This window comes from Corythoichthys intestinalis, chromosome 14 (genome assembly GCF_030265065.1).
Source record: "Corythoichthys intestinalis isolate RoL2023-P3 chromosome 14, ASM3026506v1, whole genome shotgun sequence".
Lineage (NCBI taxonomy): Eukaryota > Metazoa > Chordata > Actinopteri > Syngnathiformes > Syngnathidae > Corythoichthys > Corythoichthys intestinalis.
Window position 1 is genome coordinate 22,573,813 of NC_080408.1, and position 27,628 is coordinate 22,601,440.

Genomic DNA, 27,628 nt, shown 5'->3' on the forward strand with positions numbered 1-27,628 from the left:
CAATAAAGTTGGAGGCCCTTTGAATGGCAACGTCTTAATCTGAAGAGATTAGGATGGCGCAGACGTTTTTGCTCTTAATCTGCTCAACATGTCTCAGGGCACCGGCAGCACGCCGGTCCTGCACGCAGGTAAAAGCGACACAAATTGTTCTTATACAGTCTGTTTTTATCTCAGTATGTTATTTGGTAGAATGTATTTGCCTTCTTGTTCCTTCTCTCAGTTCTGAGAGGTGAAAGCTCAAGAAGGGTGTTTAGGAAATGTGTGTGACGTGTCATTTTGTGCAGCAGTCCTGCTGCTTTGCGTGTTTTCGGCTCCGCTTTGGGCCTACGTGGATGAGCTGGAAGACACGTGAGTCTTTTTTCCTTGTCGTATATGCATAGTAACCCATCAGTCATGCTTCCGATCCTTTTCCCGTCCGACAGTTTGTTGGAGACCAGGCAACCAGACGACATTTGGCTGATTAAAGTACGTAGACCCTCATTTATTCGTTTGTGGTCTATGATGATGATTTTCTTTATTAAGCATACTGGATTTATTTATTTTATGCATAACGTTAGGGTTGTCCTAATGTCCTATTTTTACAGTTCGAGTCAGAGTCACATGATTTTCAGAATCTGCCGATACCAAGTACCGATCCAGTACTTAACTCGGCAATTTACTAAGGAAAAAAAAACACATCCCAATGCAAAATATTTGAATATTTCAGAATATGCTCACTCTTGCATGATGCTATCTCAACATTATTTTACCAAGAGAGCTGGCATAACATGTTTTGTAATGTTGCACAGTACAAATGAACCGCTTCATGCCAAAATTGGAAAAAAATACGATTTAAAAATCTTTTACTTTAAATCAAGCTGTGAAAGTTAACTAAAACAAAGAAATAATAAGAAATAATAATAATAAATATATAATAAAATACACATTATTTTGTGTTTATTGCAAATTAGCAATCAAAAGCATTTGTGGTAATTTTTTTAGGGCTGCAGCTATCAATTATTTTAGTAGTCGATTCTTCGATGAAGTAGGTAGTTCGAGTAACCGGATAAGGCACATTATAAAATACCTGAGCTGAGCCTCAAACGGAATAAATAAATGAGGAGTACAACAAAATAACAATTAGCTAACTTACATTGCAAAAGTCCGCTAGCTAAAATGCTATAAAATGCTAACTTTTTTTTTTAACAATGCTTTTAACAAATGGTTCAAACTCATATTCCCACACAAAAAAAAAAAAAAAAAAAAAAATATACGTATAAACTAAATTACGAATGCATTAAAAAACATTAGCGCAAACAAAAACGTAGCTTATCTTGGTCTTAACGGGGAGTAGCTGGAGTCAGCCATGTGAAATGAATTTTTTCATATTCACTGTTGCCACTAGAGGGCAGTGTATCCACCCAAAATCAATAAAAATAAATGTGAACACTTTCAAAACAAACCATTACAACGTCACTTTAATTAAATGAATACTGGAAACAGCAAAATGTACTTTGACTCTTTTTTTCTAATCGAATTACTCGAGTTTTTTTTTATTTTTATTTTTTAACCTAAACTAGTGTTGGACCGATACTTGTATTGGTGCTGATAATGGCACTAAAATGATGTCATGGGTATTAGGGAGTATTAAGAATAAACATGACGATGCTGCTCAATATGTACTTTTGCCCTACCCAAGATGGCCGCCAGCTATGCAAGGAATTTATCGCTAGTTGACGTCCAGGCGTCTATTAATGTCAATGGCAGCCAATGAGTTGAAGATGTGTCTGACCAAGCCATGATTACAATTACTTGAAATTCAAGGGAGTATGCAATAATTTAGTATTAAAAAAATATATTTTTTAAAAAGTGCGTAGGCAGTAATTCAGTATTAAAACAAAGATCATTTTTTAAAAAATGCATCTGTCCATTATCGGCATCGGTGGATACCACACAGCTACATATCACAATTGGTATTGGGAGCCAAAAACGGTATCAGTGCAACACTATTCACACTTACAGGAAACAAAGGATAAAATAAAATTAGTAAATACTATAGGATGACCATATTTTGACAAAAGAAGAGGACACTCGGCCCGGGTACGAGATACTTCAGTTTTACTCGAAGTTCACTCAAAGATGACTACGGTATATCACTTTGATATATTTAAAGTGTGCCACCTCTGTCTGGATAGAAACATTCAGTTTTATTAATAAATAAATAAATAAATATTGCCATATAGTATATATCATATACTATATGGCAATAATGTACGTATTGAGTGTTAAAAAAAAACAATAAAAAAAAACTAATATTAACAACTAGGCAGGCTCTTTGGGAACACGTCACAGGCAGCGCAGTATCGTATTATTCTGTGCAAAGTGTCAGTAAATTTCAACACGCTAATTCTGAAGAAATACTTCTCTGTGTCAATTTGGAATTTCCTCTTATTAACATAGATTAAGGAACCCTGAGGCATAAGAAACACAGGTACTTAGAATATAATACTCACATTTAACCAAATACATGAACGCAAAACAATTACTACAAGACTAAATACAATATACTGTATCTCTATGTACACATACACTAGTGCTTAATTTGTAATTCATAAGGTGCCGGAACGCAAAGTACATATGACAGCGCAAGGATGACGAGACGGGCAGAGGTCGCCAAACATACGCAGAAAATGGTGCTGAAAACAACACGCAAATGCCCACTTGCCATGCTGTGGGACTTACAAGCCTCAATTTCAGATAATATACATGATATAAATTTTATGACAACAATTTACAATTATTTATGCTATACTCTGCACAGCATGGGATATTGCCCACATAACCACAGGTAGGACTTATAATACACAGTCAGCAATTAGTTTCTCAACAGGTCTAACTTGTAAAACATTAAAAAAAATCTGAGATTACAATAAATAACACAAACCCATTCTTTTGTGAGTTTCATCCCCCACGTTTTCTCTTGCCCTAAAAATGTACTGGCCTGTTGCTCCGGCTGTTGGTGGTCCACCTGGCTGACTGCTGGCGCTGTAGCTGGCCCCCACTTCGGGTGGCGCTAAACCTGACCAGCTGCTGCCACGGTAGCAACCTCCTGCCCTTGCTTGGCTGGCTGTCCGTGAACCTGGCTAGCTACTGCGGCGCTAGCCTTCTGCTGCACCCGGTCCTGCCTATTAGCATAATCACTACAGCTGCCCTCATTTTGAACCTTCTTTCTTTTTGAAAAAAATAGTAAATGCAACTGGCTTTTTGGCATGTTGAAATACTGTTTGATCTTGGCTGCTTGCTCCCCAGATGCCGCAAATTTCCATAGTTTTTTTTTTTTTTTTTTTTTAATGTCAGGAGCCTGCTTTGTTGGTCCATCTTTTCAGTGCATCAACAAATCTCCCACTCTTTCAAATGACTTTATACTGTAATGTCCGGAACGATGCACGGTCCCTTCAAGAGACACTGGGACTGGAGAGCTGTGAGGTAGTAGGAAACGAGGGGGGAGACGGGCGAGAAGCAAAAGGTAGTGGTCGAATGTGGCGGCAGTCCGCTATTATTTTGTTTATATTTTTCTTACTGTTGCCGCAATAAAGTGGCGAAAGCCATCAACGACTCCTCTCCTTCTTTCCCCCCATTCGGGGCTATTACAATACATTTTTAAAAAACATTTTTATGTTATTATTATTTTCTATACATGAGAGGTGTCAGATCTGCCCAAATAAGTCCCGGAACACAGGGAGGCCAAAATCAATAGGTGCTGGATCTTGCTCTGTCAGAATCCGGCACAAATTAACCCCTGAGCCATGTCAACGCAGTCAAGGTGCAGCCCCCCAGCGGCCGGAAGGATTCTATTCAAATTGGTCCCATTAAAAAATCATGCAAACCGGACATTTTCATGAATTTATAAAACCCGGCCGGACGATACGGACAGGACGAGAAAAGAGGACGTTTGCTCACCCCAAAATACAGCATAAAATATGTGGATGTGTTTCACCTGATTTCAAACCACTGAAAATTATGCGCTCGGGTCCGATTTCCAATCACGTGATCGGAACGGGGAAATCGTAACAAAATGTCGAAACTGTTAAAAGGTCAAAGTCTACAGTATGTGGTCAATGTTGAAAGTTCATTTTTAAAACAACTGGTACTGGTACATGCATCACCCACAATTCAATGATGTCTGTGTGATGTGTGTGCAGTTTTACGCTCCGTGGTGTCTGTTATGCAAGGAGCTTGATGCGACGTGGCATCATGTGGGTTCTGAGCTGAAGAGCGTCGGGTCGCCGGTCAATGTGGGGAAATGCGACGCCATCGCAAACAAGGGTCCGCTCGCCAACATACCGGTAGACGTTGCTGTGCCAAGTCTCTGTGGTAACGCGCTTTCTGTCCGCAGGATTGGCTAAAGAGTTCAAAGTTTACAGTTATCCCGCCATTGTCATGTGAGTCGGACGATCGAGCAAGCATACAGGAAGGTAGAACGGGGTTGGTTGTCACATAGGTTGTTTGTCACAATGCTATAATTCGAGCACTAGAGGGCAGTGTTGCTTAGTGTTACTATCAAAATGATCAGAATATAAAAAAATAAAATAATTAAAAAATATGTCCATGAAAGTAAATGACGTACATTGACTTAATATTACTTGCTAAATTAAAGTTTGTTTTTAAATTAAAAAATATATATATATATATATATATATATATATATATATATATATATAGTTAATAAACGCAAAGGGAATATTTACATTTAAAAAAAAATTGTTTTTAAATCTATAAACAAAATAAAAACAAATCATGATATAAAATAAATAAAAAATATTTTCAGTTAAGAAATATATTTGAGAAAAAAAATGAAAAGGGAAAAAAACGGATAATTCTAGATTTTTAAAAAAAATTAAAGATTAATAAATAAGGATAAATTATCAGAAATTAAATTCAAATTAAAATGTATAAAATTAAAATCATTTTTTTGAAAATATGAAAAATAAAAAGGAAATTTCTTTTATTATTTCTGATATGTGCAGTCATGTGAAAAAATTAGGACACTCCATTAAATATTCAGTTCTTTATTAATAAATGTTCACATATCAGTTTCTGATCTTGTTTTTCTTTCTTCTTCTTTTGTTCTTCTCTGGAAAAGAAAGTGATTTAATTGTAGTAAACAACCAAAATTAACATTGGTTTACTCATTAAACCAGACATGTTCAAAGTCCAGCCCGGGGGCCAAATGCGGCCCTTGGTCAAATTTCATCCGGCCCCCAGCCTCTGTCATAATAATCATTAACATCTGGCCCGCACAGACTTAATATATTGGTCAGCAGTACTGCTACCAGCATATGAAGTAGCTTACACACTAAATGCTGCTCCTCATTTACCCACTAAAAGGCAGCAGCACTCTAAGCAACATTACCCCGTGTGACCCTTTACTCCCAATTTTCTAAAATGGCGACAATCAACAAAAACTGTTGACTGCGACGGCCGATGCTTCAGGGATAGGTGGAAATAGGACTATTTCTTCACTAAAATACGCAACAGCTGTGTCTGCCTCATTTGCAAAGAGACAGTGCGCTGTTTTTAAATAGTGCAATGTGAGGTGATATTACCAAACAAGACACGCTGACATGTACGAAAAGATTACAAGGGAGAGAAATTGAAGCAACTTGAAGCTAGTTTAATTTTACAGCAGCATTATTACATTACATACTAGAGCAGTATTTCGCAAGAGCCCAAGAGTCAAAAGAGAACGCCACAAAGGCTAGTTGCGAGATTGTTGAAATTATTAATTTTAAAAATTAGCGCTGCAGCTATCGATTATGTTAGTAGTCGATTAATCGATGAACTAGTTAGTTCGAATAATCGAGTAATCGGATAAGGAACATGAAAAATTAAAATACCTGAGCTGAGCCTCAAACGGTATAAAAAATAAATAAATAAGGATCGACAAAAGAACAATGGCTAATTTACATAGCAAATGTCTGCTAGCTTAAATGCTATAAAGCACTAACGCTTTTAATGCTCTTGACAAATGGTTCAGACACATATTCCCACAAAAAAAAAGAAAAAAAACAACTGCTAAATATACCAATAAACTAAATTACGAATGCATAAAAAAAACCATTAGCTCAAACAAAAACTTGGCTTATGTTGGTTTTAACATGGAGCAGCTGGATTCAGACATGTGAAATGAGGCAGACTAGAGGGCATTTTATCACTTTAATTAAACGAATACTCGAAGCAGCAAAATTTAATTTGAATCTTTTTTCTTTAATTAATCGTTTCAGCACCAAAAAAATAATAATAATAAAACAAATGTGACACACAGAATGGCTTGCTAAAGTTTCCTTAAATATATTGTTCTACGTATAGGACGTCAGCCAAGGTCGGCCCCCAACATTTTTCCACACCAAATCTGGCCCCGTTTGCAAAAAGTTTGGACACCCCTGCATTAAACCAAACATATTAACAAAAATGCATATTCTAACTGAGGAAAAAGTTAGGACACCCGACCACCTAATAGCAAGTGTTACCCCCTTTGGCTGGAACAACTTCAGTGAGACAGTTTTTGTAGCCATCTACCAGTCTTTGGCATTGGTCTGAAGAAAGTTTTCCCCACTCCTCAATGCAGAATACTTTCACTTGTGAGATGTATGAGGGGTTTCTCGCATGTACAGCGTTTTAAGTCACCCAACAGCATCCCAATGGGATTAAGATCTGGGCTTTGACTTGGCCATTCCAGGACTCTCCATTTCTTCCTTTTCAGCCAGTCCTTGGTGGATTTACTGGTATGTTTTGGGTCATTGTCATATTGCAGGGTCCAGTTTCGCTCCAGCTTTAATTTTTTTTCACAGATGATCTCACATTTTCCTCAAGCACCCTCTGATACACGATACAATTCATGGTGGATTCTATAATGGTGAGCTGTCCAGGTCCTGAGGTAGCAAAGCATCCCCAAACCATGACACTTCCACCTTCACGCTTCACATTTGGTATGAGGTTCTTTTCCCGAAATTCTGTATTGGGTTTACGCCAAACATGTCCTCTGATCTGGTGTCCAAATAATTCAATTTTAGATTCATCTGTCCAAAGAACATTATTCCAGAAGTCCTAGTCTTTGTTCACATTCACTCTGTCAAACTTCAGTCTGGCCTTTATATTCTTCTTGGAGAGCAAACCAGCAGACCCGTGATGACATTTTAGGGTTTTTGGAGACTTATTTTAGCATCTTGTGGTCTGCTCTCGGGATGAACTTGCTTGGACGGCCAGACCTGGCATGTTGGCAGTTGTCTTGAATGTCCTTCACTTGTAGACTAGTTTCCGGACAGTGGAATGGCGGATTTTATATTCTTTTGAAGTCCCTTACCAGCCTCGTAAGCGTCTACAATCTTCTTTCTAAAGGCCTCAGACGGCTCCTTTGATTTCACCATTGTGTTTTCTCTCACTTCAACAGTCAGGGGCACACCAAACTAAATGTGAGGTTTAAATAAGGCAAACACCTTCAAAACGCCTTCAAAACAATGGATAATGATGTTCTAATCATGTGTACCAAATGTGACACACTTGGGTTTGATTTTAGCCATTTTAAGTGAGATTGAATGCTGAGGTGTCTTAATTTATTCCTCAACAAAAATTGCATTTATTCAAAATGACACATAACAGAAAGTTATAAAAAAAAAAAAAAAAGTTTTAATTGTTTAGTTCTATTATTTGAATCTCTCAAGTTTTTTTAAAAATTGATATTAATTATTCATATGACCAAAGATGTTAGAAAATACACAAGCTTCCATAGGGTGAACTAATTTTTTCACATGACTGTATCACTTATTAGAAATTAATATGTTTTAATTAGGGCTGTCAAAATTATCGCGTCAACGGGCGGTAATTTTTTAAATGAATCATGTTAAAATATTTGACGCAATTAACGCACATGCCCCGCTCAAACATTAAAATGACAGCACAGTGTCATGTCCACTTGTTACTTGTGTTTTTGGGTGTTTTTTTTGCCCTCTGCTGGCGCTTGGGTGCGACTGATTTTATGGGTTTCAGCACCATGAGCATTGTGTAATTATTGACATCAACAATGGCGAGCTACTAGTTTATTTTTCGATTGAAAATGTTACAAATTTTATTCAAACAAAAACATTAAGAGGGGTTTTAATATAAAATTTCTATAACTTGTAGGTACTAACATTTATCTTTTAAGAACTACAAGTCTTTCTATCAATGGATCGCTTTAACAGAATGTTAATGTTAATGCCATCTTGTTGATTTATTGTTATAATAAACAAATACAGTACTTATGTACAGTATGTTGAATGTATATATCCGTCTTGTGTCTTATCTTTCCATTCCAACAATAATTTACAGAAAAATATGGCATATTTTATAGATGGTTTGAATTGCGATTAATTACGATTAATTTTTAAGATGTGATTAACTCGATTAAAAATTTTAATCGTTTGACAGCCCTAGTTTTAATATATATATTTTTTAAACTAATTTAAGGTTTTTATATTTTTAATTTTAAATTTAATATTCTATATTTAGTTTTTCTTTTTATTATTAATACAAGTTGTATTTTCTGATAGATAATTAACTCTTAAAGTGCAATTGACGGTGATAGACGTCCAATCATGTGGCTCCTAAAAACTAAATGATTTTTATTACTTTTTCCAATGCATACAATAGCAGCTAATGAGTTTAAAAATATAATAAAATAATTTCTTCCTTTGGCCAAGATATACTCGCCCACCAGTGAATTTATCACTAGTAGACGTCCATTCCATTTAAAGTGGGAGGGTGGCAGCGAATGAACGAACGTTCATTCGCTGCCACCCTCCCACTTCAAATGGATTGGACGTCTTGCGCCGTCAATATTCTAAAAATTTCATTCACGAAAATGTCATTTTTAAAGATAATCCAATTCAAATAACAAGTGACAACCAACCCCGCTCTGCTCTATACATGCGACGTCACGGTCATGTCCTTCAGGTGGAAGAACGACGTCAAGTATGTTCATTCCGGACCCCGAACGAGTGACGCCATCGTGGATTTTGCTCACCGAGTTAGCGGGTGAGTAACTATGAGTATAACAATCAACTGAAAATCCCAATAACAAATGTTTCTTATGCGACTTCAGTCCACTGATTCGACCTTTGACCAGCGTGGAGCTCTTCCAAGACGCTATGCGTCGCCACGACGTCTTGTTTGTTTATATCGGAGCATCGTCGCCACTCAAAGTAACGCACGTGAACGCCCAAACGCACTTACGCGGAATTTTGAAGCATGTGTGCATTTGCAGGGCGTCTACTCATCCGTGGCTGAGCAGATGATCGTGTCCACCTTCTTCTTCTCCGCCAGCAGGGAAGTCCTGCCCAAGGTAACCGCGACGGCGTTTAACGTAGTTTGACATAACCTCACGCTAAGAGTTTTCAGGGCACGTCGCTTCCCGCTCTTCCGGCTGTAGCGGTTTTCAAAGACGGGAGCTACCTTTGCTACGATGGTGAGAATAACCGTGACCTCTTAAAGACCAAATGTGAAGTAAGGTTGGCCAACCATGTTTTTGAATAATATCAATGGCTAAACAATGTAAGCATATTTTCTAGGGCTGTCAAACGATTAAAAATTTTAATCGAGTTAATTACAGCTCAAAAATTAATTAATCGTAATTAATCGCAATTAATCGCAATTCAAACCATCTATAAAATATGCCATATTTTTCTGTGAATTATATATATATTCTGTAAAATAAGTTGTTGGAATGGAAAGATAAGACACAAGATGGATATATATATATACATTCAACATACGGTACATAAGGACTGTAGTGGGCATTTCAATCTACTGTCATTCAAATCTGTCTATGCTGTCCTCACTCCGAAGCGTCTACTTTTTCCAATGCTAGACAGCTAGTGAACGACGCCTTAATAATCAGACTTCTTCCTTTTTCATCTGATTTATTAATAAATTGGTCTCAAACCATTGTCCCCTTTAAAAGTACAAAAAAAAAGTACACAAGCATTGCATTAGCAACAACGTTAGCTTAGCACGCTATACAGGTTAACTAAACATAAACAAAAAGCGTCTCATACAAAAAATATAACATTTCGCTTATTAACATAATATGTACATTCTTTACAACAACCATACTTACGGACAAATCTTGTCCAAGGATCATATAAGCACAACAGAGACGTCTTGCAGCCATATTGAACGAGAGGAGAAAACCAATAAACCATGTCGCAAAGCGACCACAAGAGTTCGCTGTTACAGCACAAAAAGCCTTGCTGTAAAACTTAACAAAAGGCAGAATACTGTCTGAGCGGGACATGTGCGTTAATTGCGTCAAATATTTTAACGTGATTAATTTAAAAAATTAATTACCGCGCGTTAACGCGTTAATTTTGACAGCCCTAATATTTTCGTTATTTTTTTTTTTAACGCAACCCTTCCAGATTCTTTGTTTAACCCATAGCAACGCCCTTGACAACGAAAATCCTTTTCTTCGACAATTTTCGTAAATGTTCGGAAATTACGTCCAGTGTTGGGCACGTTACTTTAAAAAAAGTAATTAGTTACATTACTCACTACTTCTTCCAAAAAGTAACTGAGTTAGTAACTGAATTACTCTATAGTAAATGTAACTAGTTACCAGGGAAAGTAACTATTTCCGTTACTTTAAAAAGAACTTGTTGTATGTCAAAGAATTTGAAATTTTCTGAGCAGTATTCGAGTCAGTGGAATAGAGAACAACAGACAGGTAGTTAACTTGTTAGGTGCTTCAGCAGATTTGAATTGCTTACCACAGATGTCAACAAAAGCTTTGCCCCGGGACATAAATTACACATTACATGCAGGTTCTTTCCTTTAATTTCGACAAACTTGAAATAGCGTCTACATCTCCACCTCTTTAAGGACATTTTTCTTCTGAATGCTCTGCCATCCCGACCCTGTGCATCTGTTTTGCGTGTGTGTGTTTGCCGCACGTGCTGTTCCGGTTTGCTTATGAAATCACTGGCTCTGATTGGCTTACAACGACACATGACTCTAACCCTCAGCCAATCACAATCACTTCCATCGCATCTCTCGAGGGGCTGCATTCAGGTAGGCTGGTTTCCCGACAATTCACATCACCTTCAAAGCGTCCGTCGTCCTCAAGATGGAAGCAGAATTATTGCTGGCTGACAGTGGGAGATGGGAACGAGGCTAGCATCATGTGTAGCAAACACAGAAACGTTACCAAACTTTGGAAAGCATTGTCTAATTGAATGAGCAGGGACAAACAGCCTGGAGTCATAAGAAGTACGTGCTGTAATATTCTGATGCAGAATTATCCGAAGCACCCTAAAGTGCACACGGCGCCAATATTGTTTAGCTCACATGATGCGGGAGTGAGTTAGAGACACGGCCTGCCGAGAACCGTACGTTTGTGTTAATGTTAAAGTTATACAGTATGTGCTATTAAAGAAACAGAGTGCCAGCACGTCCTTTGTGGTATATCTTTGCTAAGAAAAAGCACAAAACAAAACACGTGCACTATTCTCGAAACTGAACGCACCCCAAGTCTTGGATGACAAATCAACAGAGCAGAGAGTCGACTCGACACGGCTGGTAGTTTCTTCAATTTATTCAGAGTAAGTAACCAGTGTTGTCACAGATTACTTGAAAAAGTAATTTAATTACTGAGTACTGATTACGCCTCAAAAAAGTAATCTAGTAACTTTACTGATTACTTCATTATCAAAGTAACTAGGTTACTTTAAAAGTAATCTATCAGTTACTTTTTACCCATTTTTCTCCCTTTGCCGCCTAAACATAAGAATGACAACAGAAAAATGTCATCACATGTAATTGACTTTCCGATGATTGAATTTAAAGGGGAATATCAGAATTTCGCGCTAGCTTAGCCACTCCGGAGCCCTGAAACTAACAAATATCTGACAAACTGCTTGGAATTTGTTGAAATCAACTCCACCGACCAATTAAACCCCGCTAACTTTAAGATTAAGCCTAATGTCAAAACTTCTGAATTTCGGGTTATGGTTAACAGCATATCAGTGCCAATGTAAAACAATGCAAACTGACGGCACAATAATCAACAACACACAAGTGGAATGTACAATGCAATAAACACAAAGGTGGTGGCGAGCGCGGATGCGCGTGCAGCCGTGCACATTAACAACCCGGAAGTACTCCTCTCAACATAAAACGCGGTCAATTTGGCCACAAAACGTGGCGGCAACTAAGCACTTTCCACTCAATCGGAAATACAACACATCCCACAGATGCTAAACGAACACATCACCTCACGGCATAAATGTGCAACACGCATATGATGTAAACAAAGCTTGCCAAGTTGGAGCGATGACTGCCCGTCGTTGCTACGGCAAAGCTACGAAACGGCCGCGCATGTAGGGGGTCCAACCTTTTGCTGATACCCTCCAGAATGAAGGAAAAATATCACCTTCATTCATGGATATCCACAGATCAACATTCTCTCGCAACGTCTCAACACTTGCCGCGAATGTCCACCCGCCTCAGTCCCACAACATGTGGCGCGAGTCCAAAACAGGAAATAGCTAAGAGGTTGTCATGGAAACACGTACCGGGAACCTTTTATTTTAGCATTTTCTATTCAAAATGCTCTTCGTACATGACTACACTATTCTTCATTCTACATACGTTATGAGGCAATGAAAAAATAGTAACGCAGAGACACTAAGGAAACTAACTTTAATCAGATTACTGGTGTAGAAAAATGAACGCGTTAGATTACTCGTTACTGAAAAAAGTAATCAGATTACAGTAACGCGTAACGCGTTACTGACAACACTGTAAGTAACGCACCGCTTTTGACCGTCAGTAACAGCGTTGTAACGGCGGAAAAAGTAATTAGTTAGATTACCCCGTTACTGAAAAAATAACGCCGTTACGTAACAGCGTTACGTAACGGCGTTACTCCCAACACTGATTACGTCACACCGAAAACTGCGAGGGAAGTCTGCAATCCACACAGTACTGTTGCATTGCTTCTCGGTAAGATGCCACGGCGGTGTGTGGCGATGTATTGTTCTCAATCTAAAGAAAAGTTGTATGAGTGGCTGAAGGATAGCAGGGCACGTAAATGGACATCTTTTGTTCACACTAAGTGAATGAATTTCACGCCATCATCGAGTCGTGTTCTTCTGCTACAAAGACTTCGAAGATGCCTTCTTCCTCAACCGGTCTGCTTATGATCAGGGATTTGCAAAAAAGTAAGTGTGATTTTTGGATAGATGACTGATGACTTTGTCAAAGCGGAGCTGCCAACTGTTGTGGAACAGTGCTTAATTTGTAAATCATAAGGTGCCGGAACGCAAAGTACATATGACAGCGCAGGGATGACGGCACGTGGACAGGTCCCGAAACATATTGTAATAGCCCGAATAGGGAAATAGAAAGGAGAGGAGTGAATGATGGCTTCCTTCACTTTATTGTGGCAACAATTAACTAACAAATAGCGTAATTTCCCAAATATAATGCGCTTTTTTCCCCCCAAAATCAAATTGTAAAATCATGGTGCGCATTATAAACGGGTACATGGATGGAGACAGAAATATAATGTATATATATTACAAATATATATAAACCGATTTTTTTTTTTAATTGACACGGCCACATTCTGTTGAAGAAACGTATGCGGCCACCCGTTGCCGACCATTACGGTACGTGACGTCACCATTTTGTTTCGGTAATACTTCACTCTAATCGGCCGAATGATTTCATCTGTGTTAAATTCTGCTTTTTTTCCCCTCTTCATAAAGCACAGAATTTAGTTTCTTGAACTCATTTGAGTCAACGTTTATTGCAGCTCCGCAACTCGGACCATAACAAACGTAAGCACACAGACTTCCTGTGTCCGGCAACTATATCTGTCCCTAGGGAAAGTCATACCCAAATAACAATAGTTCCTATTGTTACATTCTAGTCTATAGCGATGCGCTCGTTCCGATTTCTGACTTACGTTCTCACTTTTATTTTACCGTATCAATCCATGGAAGAAACATTTATTCATCATGATGAAATGAGCAAGTTATACAGCAGCCTTTAAAAGAAAAGTCACATTTGTTTTGTTTTCTCCTAGATTCTGGTAAGTTGGAGAAGTTGTCAAATCATATTATTACTGTAAATATTGTCAGTTTATGGTAATGTGAACTACCAATGTGCTACGCTTGTGCTGTGTTTCACCAGTCAGTAAAATGACATTTCTGTATCGGTACACGAGCTCTTTTTTTCTTGTATTCCTCTATTTATTGGTGCTAAAATTAGGGTGCACGTTATAAACGGGAACAATAATTTTCCCTAGACTTTACAAGTAAATTTGGGGTGCGCATTATACACGGGTGCGCCTTATATCCGGGAAATTACGCTAACAAAAATAACAGCGGACTGCTGCAACATGCGACCGCCAACTTCGCTCTCACGCCGCACTCTTCTCCTCACTTCCCGCTACGTCACCACTCTGCTGTCCGATGGCCCCTTCACGGGCCCGAACCCAGTTACGGACATTACATTATGCAGAAAATGGTGCTGAAAACAATGCAAATGCCCACTTGCTATGCTGTGGGACTTTCCTTTTTTTCTTTCTTTTCTATGTACTTTTCTGCCTCGTTTTGAACCATCTTCCTTCTTTTTGAAAAAAGACAGTAAATGCAATTCATGTCTTTTTGGCATGTTGAAATACCGTTTGATCCTGGCTGCTTGCTCCCAAGATGCCTCAATTTCAAGTTTTTTTGTTTTTTTTTTTAAATGTCAGGAGTGTGATTTGTTGGTCCAGCTTCTTAGTGCATCAACAAATCTCTGACTCTTTCATATGTAATATTCTGATATAATGTTTTTCGAGGCACCCTGAAGTGCACGCAACGTTACTCTTGTTTTGGTCACGTGACGCGGGAGTGTGATAGAGAGGCATAGGCTCTATCTATCGCTCCGCACAGCCTGCTGAGAGCCCCAAGCTGTGTTCGTACTGTTAGCTCTATGTGTTAATAGAGAAACGAAGTTGTCAGCACGTCGTGTGTTCGATACCTTTGTCAACAAAAAGCTCATAACAAGACACTATGCACGATCCTTTTAAGAGACGCTGGGACTGGAGAGCTGTGAGTAGTAGGAGGCGAAGGGCAGATGAGCAAGAAGCAAAACTTCGCGGTCGAATGTGGCGGCAGTCCGCCATTATTTTGTTTTCTTATTGTTGCCACAATAAAGTGGAGAAAGTCATCAACGGCTCATCTCCTTCTTTCCCCCCAACGTTTTTATATTATTATTTTATATGCACGAGAGCTGCCGGATCTGCCAAAATGAACATGAAGCCTGATTATTATTTTTTTTTAAACAATGTCATCAGATAGACAAAAACATAAAATTATGTGGAAATGCCTGCATCGTCAAATCATGAAAATAATAACAGCCTATATCTTACCCATCTTGTAATCTCGATGGGTCTTGTCTCCATTCCATGTCAGGTAGTGTAGGCACATTGTTTGCATCCTGATTAGCGTCTGGCTAATACATGTTAGGTCCAACATAAATTTCCTCCAACTCTTCAAAAACTTGGATCTCCTCCCTTGCACTCGATCTATCGCTTATATCGCTGTTTGAGTCATTGTTTGAAGGGCTTTGTATGGCGGCCGTATGGAGCGCTGCCATTGCTGTTCTCGGTGTGACGTATCACTTCCAGGTTCGTCCCCTTTCAGGCTAGAACTTACGCGATTATTTTGTCAAATATACAACATATAAATGATTTTTTAATGCTTTATTTGTTGGACAATTTTTAATTACTTTAATTGTGACCCTATTTGGCTTGTTATGAAATTACTTCACATTTGGTCTTTAACCTTTTCCAACACTGACCTTTGACCTTTCAGAGGCTAGCGACGGCTCGCTGATGGCTTGGGTTAAACGAGAGAAATTCAAAAACTATGCGCAAGTCGACAACTACATGCTCTACCACATGGGGGATTCGGGTAAGCAGAACCGCACGCATTTGAGCTGCAGATTCTCATACTGACGCCCATTCGGTGTTTACAGAGAAACTGGTCCTCTTGGCCATGTTGGACGATGCCCACATGAGCCCGCAAAATCTCAGGTACAACCGCCAGGCTACTCGTTTGTGACTGCGCCGTGAAGTAATGAGCCAATGCTGCACGATTAGTACTCTTCGATATTTCGTTTCCAACTGCTAGTCCTCCACGCAAGATGGCCGCCAGCTATGCACAGTGCTGTAAAAATAGAGGTCAAATCATCATGGCCTTTATGCACTCTCCCACCAATGAGTTTATCACGAGTAGACGTCCAATCCATTTGAAGTGGCAGGTTGACAGAGAATGGCAGCCAAAGAGTTAGCAGTGTCTGACTAAGCCGTACTAGCAATTAATTTACATTCAAGTGAGTATGCAGTATATTGTTTTGTATTGTAAATGTATATTTATTTATGATATCTTAATGAGGATAGCATGCTAACAATGACAGAACGGGGAAAACTTAAGTAAGTGAATCCTCTGACTAAGCAATTGAATCCAATTTTTACCAAATAATTTAAGTCAGGTGTGTGCCCAATCACTGATGAGTGGTTTAAAGCTCCCCTGCTCACTATAAAACTCACACCTGGTAAGAATTGTCTTAATGGGAAGCATTGTCTGATGTGCATCGTGGCTCAGTCAAAAGAGCTGTCTGAAGACCTGCGATCAAGGATTGTTTATTTGTATAAGACTGGGAAAGGATACAAAACCATCTCTAAAAGTCTGGATGTTCATGAATCGACAGTCAGAAGTTGTCCACAAATGGAGAGAGTTTGGCACTGTTGCTTCTCTTCCAAGGAGTGGCTGTCCACCAGAGATGACACCAAGAGTTCAGCGCAGAATACTCAGAAAGGTGAAAAAGGACCCTAGAGTCTGCTAAAGACTTACAGAAATCACTGGCACAGTTCAATATCTCTGTACAAACATCAACTCTATGTAAAACTAGGGCCAAGAATGTTCATGGGAGGACTCCACTGAGGAAGCCACTGCTGTCTAAAAAAACATTGTTGCTCGTTTAATGTTCGGAAAAAAGGCACTTGGACACTCCACAGACGTTTTGGCAAAATATTTTGTGGACTGATGAAACCAAAGTTGTATAGTTTGGGAGTAACACACAACGTCATGTGTGGAGGAAAAACATCAATACCTCATCCCAACAGTGAAGCATGGTGTAAGAATCATCATGATTTGAGGCTGTTTTTGCTGCCTCAGGGTCTTGACAACTTGCAATCATTAATGGAAGAATGAATTGAAAAGTTTATCAGGATGTTTTGCAGGAAAACCTGCGGCCGTGTGTCAGAAAGTTGAAGCTAAAAAGAGGATGGGTGCTGCAACAAGACAATGATCCAAAACACGAAAGTAAATAGACCTCATAATTGTTTCAGAAGAACAAAATAAACGTTCTGGAGTGGCCAAGTCAAAGTCCAGACTTGAACCCCATGGAGATGCTGTGGCATGAACTAAAGACAGCTATTCATGCCAGACATCCCAGGAATCTGAACTACAGCAGTTTTGTAGAGAAGAATGGGCCAAAATTAGTCCTGGTTGATGTGCCACACTGATCTGCAGCTACAGGAAGCATCTGGTTGAAGTTATTGCTGCCAAAGTGGGGGCCAAAAAATATTAAATGTGATGGTTCACATACTTTTTTTCCCCCTTCTGTCTTTTTTTTGCATAATAGCGTCATTAAAATATGAAAACGTACTGTATAAATGTTTGGGTAGTTTTAGTTAAAGCAGACACTGTTTTTACATCTGTGTGATTTTGACAAAGATCAGATCACATTTGATGATTTTATGCAGAAATGTGAGGAATTCCAAAAGGTTCAGGTACGTTTTTATACCAATGTATATGTTAATTATAATTAGCAATATTTTATTATATAATATATAATATAAGAATTTTTGGTGGCACGCCTGACGATCTCACAAGGCTTATTGATTTGTCCGCGACACAGACCCAATTTACGACTCTATGCAGTTGCCTGACGCACTCACAATCGGGTAGTGACGCTCCCAGCTGTTTGACACGCTTCCTGTCTGACCTGTCATGCGTTGTGCTTCCTGTCACATGTTCAGGTACAAAAATCTGGTCAAGAAAGTTTCACGGGACTACAAAGATGTCTACAGCAGGTAAAGGAAGTTCACTTGCTTTTATTATGAAAACGCACTGCAAGCAATGGCGCCCCCAGGGGGTAGCAAGGGGTAGATACCCCACACTGCTACACAGATTTTAATTGATAGTAGCTTTGCATGTGATGCCAAGTGTTTAGGTGGCAGCACCACCAATTCTCAAGAACGAATAAAGAATGATAAAAATATCGTAATTTTCGGACTATAAGCCGCTTTTTTCCCTCATTTTCAATCCTATAGCTTATAGTCCAGTGAGGCTTATGCATAGGCGGAGTTTGACTTTTGGGGCAGGGGGGGGCACAACATGTTGATGACCCCGAAACGCAGTGTCAGCAATAAAATTAACTTACAAAAAATATTTATAATAATAAGTTGATAATGAGCGTTTTTTGTTTCACATCATTTTTGAGGAGAATTCTAAATTAGGCTGCGCCCGCTGGTGTCATGACAATGTAGTTACCCCAGTCAAAAATTGTATCCCCTGGGCGGAGCCATTTGGAGGTAGATTTGTGTCTTCATTATTCAACCCCCCAAAAAAATTCTTCAATAAAAAAATAGTTGCTGCAATCAAAAAATTTATTTTCAACCAAAAAAAAGTCACTTCAATTAAAAAAAATGTGTTTGAATGCAAAAATAGATTTACAACTCAAAAAAACTAAAAAAAATACAAGTGAAAGTTTTGTGAAGTGAAGTTTGGTTTTTTTTTTTTTTTTTTTTGATTGAAGCAACTTTTTTTTTTTTTTAATGAAGTAATGTTGATTTGTGTTTGGGCCACATTTTGGCTAGGACATTTTTGGCTTTATTATTCGATCAAAAAAATAAGTTACTTCAAAAAAATATATAGATTTTCAAAAAGAAAATCACTTCAGTCAAAAAAAAATTTAATCAAAATGTTTTTGAATGCAAAAAATAAATATATATATTAGTGCTGTCAAATGATTAAAAAATTTAATCGAGTTAATCATATGTCAACTGTGTGATTAATCATGATTAATCACATTTCCCTCGGGATGAATAAAGTTGCTCTTCAGGAAAAAAAATCTAGGAATATACTTAAAATTTGTTTTAAGATTAAATGTATGATGTGTGAATGAATTAATACTTAACCAAATAGAGTTTTAAAATTTTATTTAACAACTCAGCACGTATAAAATAAAATAAATTGTCTGTATTATACAGCAAAGAGCTTTAACAGATTGAAATGCCTCAGACTAACAATGTAGTGTGGTGACCCTTCATTATATGACATAATTCACCCACGGAACTTGTGTGTATAGTTGGCCGAGCGCGTTACCGGCTACGTCACAGTCACGTGACAGACACATAAGAGCCGTGCATGTTACGGCTGAATTCAGAGTTCACAGAGAGTCCCAAAGCATCGCATCCGCCACAGTAACTCAATTACCGTTTGGCATATTACCCAAAATGAACTGCCAACTTAAAGAGCAGACAAGCACAATACAGTAACAATAGCTAGTGTTTCAAAAAATGTGTAAACAACTTGTCTGTTAAATTGAACATTTCACACAAATAAATTCAGCTGTATCATGTGTGCAGCACAAGGCAAATGCTCGAATGGCAGACTCCTGCCTGCTGCCATCATATTTCGAGCGCTATCTGTTCCAATAGTAGTAACATTGTCTGTTATTTCCACCCCCCCTCTTTAGCAACATCCAGAAACTGACAAACACATGCTTCAGCGAAATGTCTTTCTTCTGTTTTCACAACACATAACGCCAGCTAATGCAGCCGCCAGCTATCATCGATCAAGTGTGCCGTTACTCCGAGATAATTATGGTTGCTTACCGATGTCCAGTGGTCTCCTGTCATTGCAACAAACGTAGCTCTGGCTAGTTGCTCCACCTTCGTTGCCTTCTCATTTTCAAAAAGTTGATGAATTTCTGTGCTTCAATGGAAGGACAGTTCATCACAGCAGTATGTGCACACAACTCTGGTTTTATCCAGATTTCCATTAGGCAGCTTTTTAAAACGGAGTTTGCCATGAAGCAGTCCTGGGTCATCATCCTCACTCATAGTGGCTGGCTGCATTTTGTCCTGCATTGCCGCACGGAGAATGTAAACATCAGCGTGTGGGACTACGGGGGGGGGCAGTTGTGGCCAAACTCAGTGTGAGCGGTAAATTGCGTTTTTTTTTTTAAAAATTTATGCGTTAATATTTCCAGATTAATCGTGGTCGTTAACGCGTTATTTTTGACAGGCCTAATATATATATTAAATATATAAAATTTTGTATTTGAAGACTTAATTTTTCATTGAAAAAGTATTCTTTGATTGAAGCAATCATTTTTGTGTTTGGGCCATAGTATGATTAGGAAATTTGTGTCTAGATCATTCAATCCCCCAAAAATATTTTCAATCAAAGAAAAAAAATCATTGAAATTTTTTTTTTTTTTTTGGTTGAAAATTATATGCAAAGCAAATGACCGTCCAAGTGACAGCCATGCGCACCAATTTGATTTAGAGTGCGGCGTATGGTTTGAGCACTAACAGGCTGACCCCCACCTCTTCAATCTCTGCAGCAATGCTGACAGCACTCCTGTAACGAGTCACATGAGATTTTGGAGGGAAAATGACAAGCAGTACTCAATTTGGACATTTAGGGATGTACAGTGCCTTGCAAAAGTATTCGGCCCCCTTGAACCTTGCAACCTTTCGCCACATTTCAGGCTTCAAACATAAAGATATAAAATTTTAATTTTTTGTCAAGAATCAGCAACAAGTGGGACACAATCGTGAAGTGGAACAAAAATTATTGGATAATTTAAGCTTTTTTAACAAATAAAAAACTGAAAAGTGGGGCGTGCAATATTATTCGGCCCCCTTGCGTTAATACTTTGTAGCGCCACCTTTTGCTCCAATTAGAGCTGCAAGTCGCTTGGGGTATGTTTCTATCAGTTTTGCACATCGAGAGACTGACATTCTTGCCCATTCTTCCTTGCAAAACAGCTCGAGCTCAGTGAGGTTGGATGGAGAGTGTTTGTGAACAGCAGTCTTCGGCTCTTTCCACAGATTCTCGATTGGATTCAGGTCTGGACTTTGACTTGGCCATTCTAACACCTGGATATGTTTATTTTCATTCCATTGTAGATTTGGCTTTATGTTTTGGATCATTGTCCTTTTGGAAGATAAATCTCCGTCCCAGTCTCAGGTCTTGTGCAGATACCAACAGGTTTTCTTCCAGAATGTTCCTATATTTGGCTGCATCCATCTTCCTGTCAATTTTAACCATCTTCCCTGTCCCTGCTGAAGAAAAGCAGGCCCAAACCATGATGCTGCCACCACCATGTTTGACAGTGGGGATGGTGTGTTCAGGGTGATGAGCTGTGTTGCTTTTACGCCAAACATATCGTTTTGCATTGTGGCCAAAAAGTTCAATTTTGGTTTCATCTGACCGGAGCACCTTCTTCCACATGTTTGGTGTGTCTCCCAGGTGGCTTGTGGCAAACTTTAAACGAGACTTTTTATGGATATCTTTGAGAAATGGCTTTCTTCTTGCCACTCTTCCATAAAGGCCAGATTTGTGCAGTGTACGACTGATTGTTGTCCTATGGACAGACTCTCCCACCTCAGCTGTAGATCTCTGCAGTTCATCCAGAGTGATCATGGGCCTCTTGACTGCATCTCTGATCAGTTTTCTCCTTGTTTGAGAAGAAAGTTTGGAAGGACGGCCGGGTCTTGGTAGATTTGCAGTGGTCTGATGTTCCTTCCATTTCAATATGATGGCTTGCACAGTGCTCCTTGAGATGTTTAAAGCTTGGGAAATCTTTTTGTATCCAAATCCGGCTTTAAACTTCTCCACAACAGTATCTCGGACCTGCCTGGTGTGTTCCTTGGTTTTCATAATGCTCTCTGCACTTTAAACAGAACCCTGAGACTATCACAGAGCAGGTGCATTTATACGGAGACTTGATTACACACGTGTGGATTCTATTTATCATCATCGGTCATTTAGGACAACATTGGATCATTCAGAGATCCTCACTGAACTTCTGGAGTGAGTTTGCTGCACTGAAAGTAAAGGGGCCGAATAATATTGCACGCCCCACTTTTCAGTTTTTTATTTGTTAAAAAAGTTTAAATTATCCAATAAATGTTGTTCCACTTCACGATTGTGTCCCACTTGTTGTTGATTCTTGACAAAAAAAATAAATTTCATATCTTTATGTTTGAAGCCTGAAATGTGGCGAACGGTTGCAAGATTCAAGGGGGCCGAATACTTTTGCAAGGCACTGTATGTAGGTTGTCAGGGGTGTACTCACTTTTGTTGCCAGGGGTTTGGATATTAATGGCTACATTTTGAGTTATTTTGAGGGGAAAATAAATGAACCCTATTATTAAAGATGTCATCCCGATCGATCGGGTCCGATCACGTCATTTTCAAAGTATCGGAATTGGCAAAAAATATCGGACATGCCTTTTTTTTAATAAATGTGTATATATTTTTTAATTAAATCGTTTTCTAATTGTATTTAATGTTACAGACAAAATGTCTTCCGCTCATCCAGAGTCTTTAGTTTTGGTTTAAAGATTGGTTCATAATAACAACAAACATCCTCCCCTGCCATTTATTGTCACACTCACAAAGTGTGGCACCGAAAAAAACTTGGAACATGGGAGTGACGTCGTGTAACTTTATTTTAAGCGGAGGGGGTTAAGCGTTAAGCGTGGCTAAGGGGAAAAAAGGCAGAAGTCTAACTACAAGAAGCAATCGTACGGATAAACGGCACTAAGGCTAAGCCAAAAGTTATTTTATTCTCATTGTTTGTGAATGTGAGTTTTTGACTGAATGTCACTTTTAAGCCTAGTAAGTATGTAAACTACCTCTTTTGAAGATTTTTGTTATTGCACTATTCTGCACTCAATGTTTTAGTTTACATCAGGGGTGTCCAAACTTTTTGCAGAGGGGGCCAGATTTGGCGTGGTAAAAATGTGGGGGGCCGACCTTGGCTCACGTCCTTTTTACGTAGAACAATATATTCAAGCAAAATTTAGCAAGCCATTCAGTGTGTCACATTTGCGTTATTATTTTTTTAATGAATAATTTCAACAATCTCGCAACTAGCCTTTGTTGCGTTCTCTTTCGACTCTCGGGCTCTTGCTATATACTACTGCTGTGAAATTAAACTAGCTTCAAGTTGCTTCAATTTCTCACTGCATATCTTCCCTGTAATCTTGTCATACATGTCAGCGTGTCTTGTTTGGTAATATCGCCTCACATTGAAATCTTTAAAAACAGCGACTGTCTCTTTACAAATGAGGCAAGAGACAGTTGTTGCGTATTTTAGTGAAGAAATAGTCCAATTTCCACCTATTCTTGATGCGTCGGCCGTCACAGTCAACTTTCTTTTTTTTGTTGATTGTCGCCATTTTAGAAAATGGAAATAATGGGTCACACGGAGTAATGTTGCTTAGCCCTTAAATACCTGCAACATGAAGCAATTCAGAGAATCCCAAAATTTGAAAAATAAGGTCCTAATGAAACCTATTTTTCAAATTTGTAAAAAGAAAAGTCAAAATGAATATGTGTAACAAGCGCTCTAATATCTATAACCCATGCTAAATCATGTTTTTTTTCTCATGGAACCTGCAGATGCATGTGTTAACTTGCATCCATCATTTTTTTTTCAAAAAGAAATGTCAAAATTCAAAATTAGTCTCAAAATCATGAAATTTTAAGTGTATCAAATGTGTTACATTTGGCAATAAAGGGTTTAAGTGCTGCTGCCTTTTAGTGGGTAAATGAGGAGCAGCATTTCGTGTGTAAGCTACTTCATATGCTGGTTGCAGTACTGGTGTCCAATTTATTAAGTCTGTGTGTGGGCCAGACGTTATTGATTTTATGACAGAGGCCGGGGGCCGGATGAAATTTGACCACGGACCGCATTTGGCCCCCGGGCCGGACTTTGGACATGTCTGGTTTACATGTTTATTGTTTACATATTTTATGGCACAGTGCTGATAAGCTTTGTTTTGATCCAAAGCAGTGGAACAATGTCATGTTGGACAATAAAAAAAGATACTTGGAGCAATTGAATGGAGTTTTATTCATATTTTTTCTTAATGCATTGCCAAAATGTATATGATCGGGAATGATTGGAATAGAATGGGGAGCAAAAAAAAAAAAAAAAAGCAATCGTATCAGGAAATATAGGGATCGGCAGATACTCAAACTAAAACGATCGGGATCGGATCGGGAGCAAAAAACATGATCGAAACAACCCTACCTATTATGTAAGCTGCACACAGACTACTTTTCATTGTGTCAAAGTGTCATTTTGTCAGTATTGTCCCATGAAAAGATATACTGAAATATCTGCAGAAATGCAAGGGGTGTACTCACTTTTTTGATACACTGTAAATCAACAAATAAGCTGCACTGGAATATAAGCCGCAGGATTCAAAATGAAGAAAAAAAGTAGCGGCTTATAGTCCGAAAATTACGGTGTATATGTATTATATAAGTGTGTAAATATTTGTCACGCCCTCGCTCCCGCAGAAAAGTTCACTTTGGCTTCATGGTGGGCGCCGAGTACATCAACGGACTCATCATGGGGTGAAGGCTCGCACGTGTTTGCACGTGTGTTTGTTCATCGTCTGACTTGCTCTTCTTGTGGCGTCGGCAGCAAGCTGAACCTCCCCGCTGTCGTCCTCTTGAATCTGTCCACTGACAGCTACTTCCTGCCGCCGGCGTCGCTGGAGACGGAACGCCACCTGCTGGATTTTATGGATCAGGTTTTGAACGGCAGCATCCAAGTAAGTCTGACTGGTATCAATCCCGGGTTGGGGAAATAACACCCTCCTGATTTTGTTTGTCCTTTTACCTCTTTTAGGCTAGCGGAGGAAACGGAGTCATTCAGCGAGTCAGACGCTTCATTTACGAAATCAAAGTCACGCTCTCGGTATTTCTGTCAATACTTCCTTCTTAACTACATGTGATCGGCCTCACCGTGGTTTTGTCGGTTGCAGCCGCTGTTGACGGAGGCACCTTTGCTGTTCTTCTTCCTGTTGGGCTTCCCGTTGGCGCTTTTGATCACGGTGTGCTTCCTGTGCTGGAAAGCCCGACAAGGGGGCCAAGACGACGAGGACGACGACGATGGGCAGCCCGTCTCTTCTCGGAGACTAAATGCGCATCAAAAGTCCGACTGAATTTTGGTAAACTTAGTGAATCGTGACATTCAATGAAAAGATTAAAAACTAGATGAGCACATAGAGAGAGCGGGCAACGGTGATGCTTTGAATTTGGCTGCTGAGGCGGATGTCTGCTCTCTGACTGCTTCTCTAGTTAGATGTTCATTCATGAAATACCATTAAAGCCGTTAGAACAGTGGGAAGGTTGTTGATCTGTTTCCTTAAAGAGCATACGACACGAGAAAAAAAGTCTTAAATGGCATTATTATGTGAATTAGAATCATATTTTGAGACGATTTGACTATATACAACAATTTAGCAAAGGACAGATGACGAGAAATTAGCCTTTTAATCTGCCAGTTAGCCACGCCTACCATTATAGGGCTTTAGCGTCCCCAACAGGTGGATGACGTCAGCGGTAGACTGGTCTCATCGCTTTTACTATTCAGCCCATTGAGGGGGAATTATTCAGAACGAGGAAAACGCGACGAAGAAAGCCGCCAAATGTCATTGTTTCAGTCTCTCTACTCCAATATTTTTACAGGATATTCTTTTTATCCAAGTATTTTTCCCCAATAGCAATATAAATGGCTTGAGAAGGACCAGTCAGCCCGTCGAGGGAGAACTATTCAGAACGAGGAAAACGCGACGAAGAGAGCAGCAAAATGTCATTGTTTCTGTCTCTTTACTTCAATATTTTTACAGGATATTCTTTTTATCCAAGTATTTTTCCCCAATAGCTATATAAATGGCTTGAGAAGGACCAGTCAGCCCGTCGAGGGGGAACTATTCACAATGAGGAAAACGCGACAAAGAGAGCGGCAAAATGTCATTGTTTCTGTCTCTTTACTTCAATATTTTTACAGGATATTCTTTTTATCCAAGTATTTTCCCCAATTGCTAAATAAATGGCATGGTCATGACAAATAACAATCTTGTGATGAATGGAATATGAAATAATAAAAATGCATTTATTCAGGACGACATGGCAAAATTACTCCATAATGGTCAAAACTGTCGACTTCACCTTTAGTGTCGCACCTCCCGAACGATATTTTATGACACCTAAATCGGACATATGTCATTTCCCTTCCCCGGCTTCGGAGAATGTAAACAAACCAGAAGGCGTGGCAGCTAGCCGACATGCTAACCCGAACCGAGTGATGTTTCAAAGTCTTCAAAGCGGAAAATCACACATAACTATCCTGGATTATTTGACATGACGACCCGGTTGTCTATTGTCGGCGCGGATCGGCAAACCGCCCGGCGGAGAGCAATTTACAGTTCGTTCCCCGGAGGAGGGTGGCTGGAGTTGTTGTGCAGCTAACGGGCTGCTGCTAATGACCATTAGGACAGCTTTTTACATGCCTATCAATGATCAAACGTAAGTAGTCCTTCATTTAAAGGAAGTTTGTAGTGTTTACTTTGTAATCGCTGTATTCGTATTTGACATAATACAAAACAAGATGTTTACTCACTTCCTCGTAAATCCAATGGTCCCACAGTAAATATCCACGGTGAATGGGAACCTTTTGAAACTCCAAAAAGGAGCATACGCCTCTCCCTCATACAGAATGATTTTTCTGCAGCCGTTTGGCTGGCGTGATGCGAAAAATAAACGTATTAATCCGCAAAATCAGCTGAATCATTCGTCCCCATACACAACAGTACGCTGTATAGTGAAGAGGACGTCTTCTACCGTACACGTCACAGCGCCCTCCTCCTCAATGCAAGACCGAAGCCGGAAGTCACTCATTTTCCTGGCACGGGATTCAAAAAAACTAAATAAATATAGCGATCGCCTCCACACACATCCAAGCGGTCCATATCATTCAGGAGCATAAAATACCGCGTGTATTATGAAATAAACATGCTTTTTCGTGTCACAGGCACTTTAAGTTTCAACGTCGTGTGAGGTAAAAACCTTTATTTGACCAGGTAAAATCAGTTGAGAACAGCTCGTTTACAATGATGACCTAGGAGAAGGCCTAACATTAGAGCAAGTCAGCGACAAATGAAATTAGAGCGGGAAAAGAAACGATCAATAGGACTCAAAAACTCGCAGTAACATAAAAGCTTAGGTAGGTAGAGTAGCCAAAACTTTTACTCAAGTAGGAGTAGCAATACTTCAAAATAATATTACTCAAGTAAAAGTAAAGAAAATATATAGTAAAATACTTAAATAATAAAACAAAAATGATAAAATGTATTTGAAGAAAATAATACTCAAGTAATGAGTAACATTGTGAGTAACTGCTTATGACTAGGGTTGTTCGATCATGTTTTTTTTGCTCCCGATCCGATCCTGATCGTTTT

General features: G+C 39.1%; 1 protein-coding gene across 1 annotated transcript; it reads left to right on the forward strand.

The window, feature by feature from the left end:
- The first annotated feature begins 69 nt into the window (after nucleotides 1-69).
- Nucleotides 70-26,326, forward strand: LOC130929673 (protein disulfide-isomerase TMX3-like). Its single transcript, XM_057857049.1, has 16 exons — nucleotides 70-128; nucleotides 285-348; nucleotides 423-465; nucleotides 4,182-4,305; nucleotides 4,376-4,421; nucleotides 8,971-9,051; nucleotides 9,119-9,218; nucleotides 9,281-9,358; nucleotides 9,415-9,481; nucleotides 15,879-15,977; nucleotides 16,042-16,099; nucleotides 18,110-18,163; nucleotides 24,681-24,737; nucleotides 24,808-24,937; nucleotides 25,015-25,083; nucleotides 25,151-26,326. Exons 1-16 carry the CDS (start codon nucleotides 89-91, stop codon nucleotides 25,328-25,330), a joined length of 1,290 nt encoding a protein of 429 aa, XP_057713032.1. The 5' UTR covers nucleotides 70-88; the 3' UTR covers nucleotides 25,331-26,326.
- Nucleotides 26,327-27,628: the final 1,302 nt, after the last annotated feature.

Coding starts and splice junctions, on each gene's coding strand:
- LOC130929673 (XM_057857049.1), top strand. CDS start 89: ATGTCTCAGGGCACCGGCAGCACGCCGGTCCTGCACGCAG. Junction 466..4,181: donor ACGACATTTGGCTGATTAAA/GTACGTAGACCC, acceptor ATGTGTGTGCAG/TTTTACGCTCCGTGGTGTCT. Junction 9,482..15,878: donor GAGCTACCTTTGCTACGATG/GTGAGAATAACC, acceptor TTGACCTTTCAG/AGGCTAGCGACGGCTCGCTG.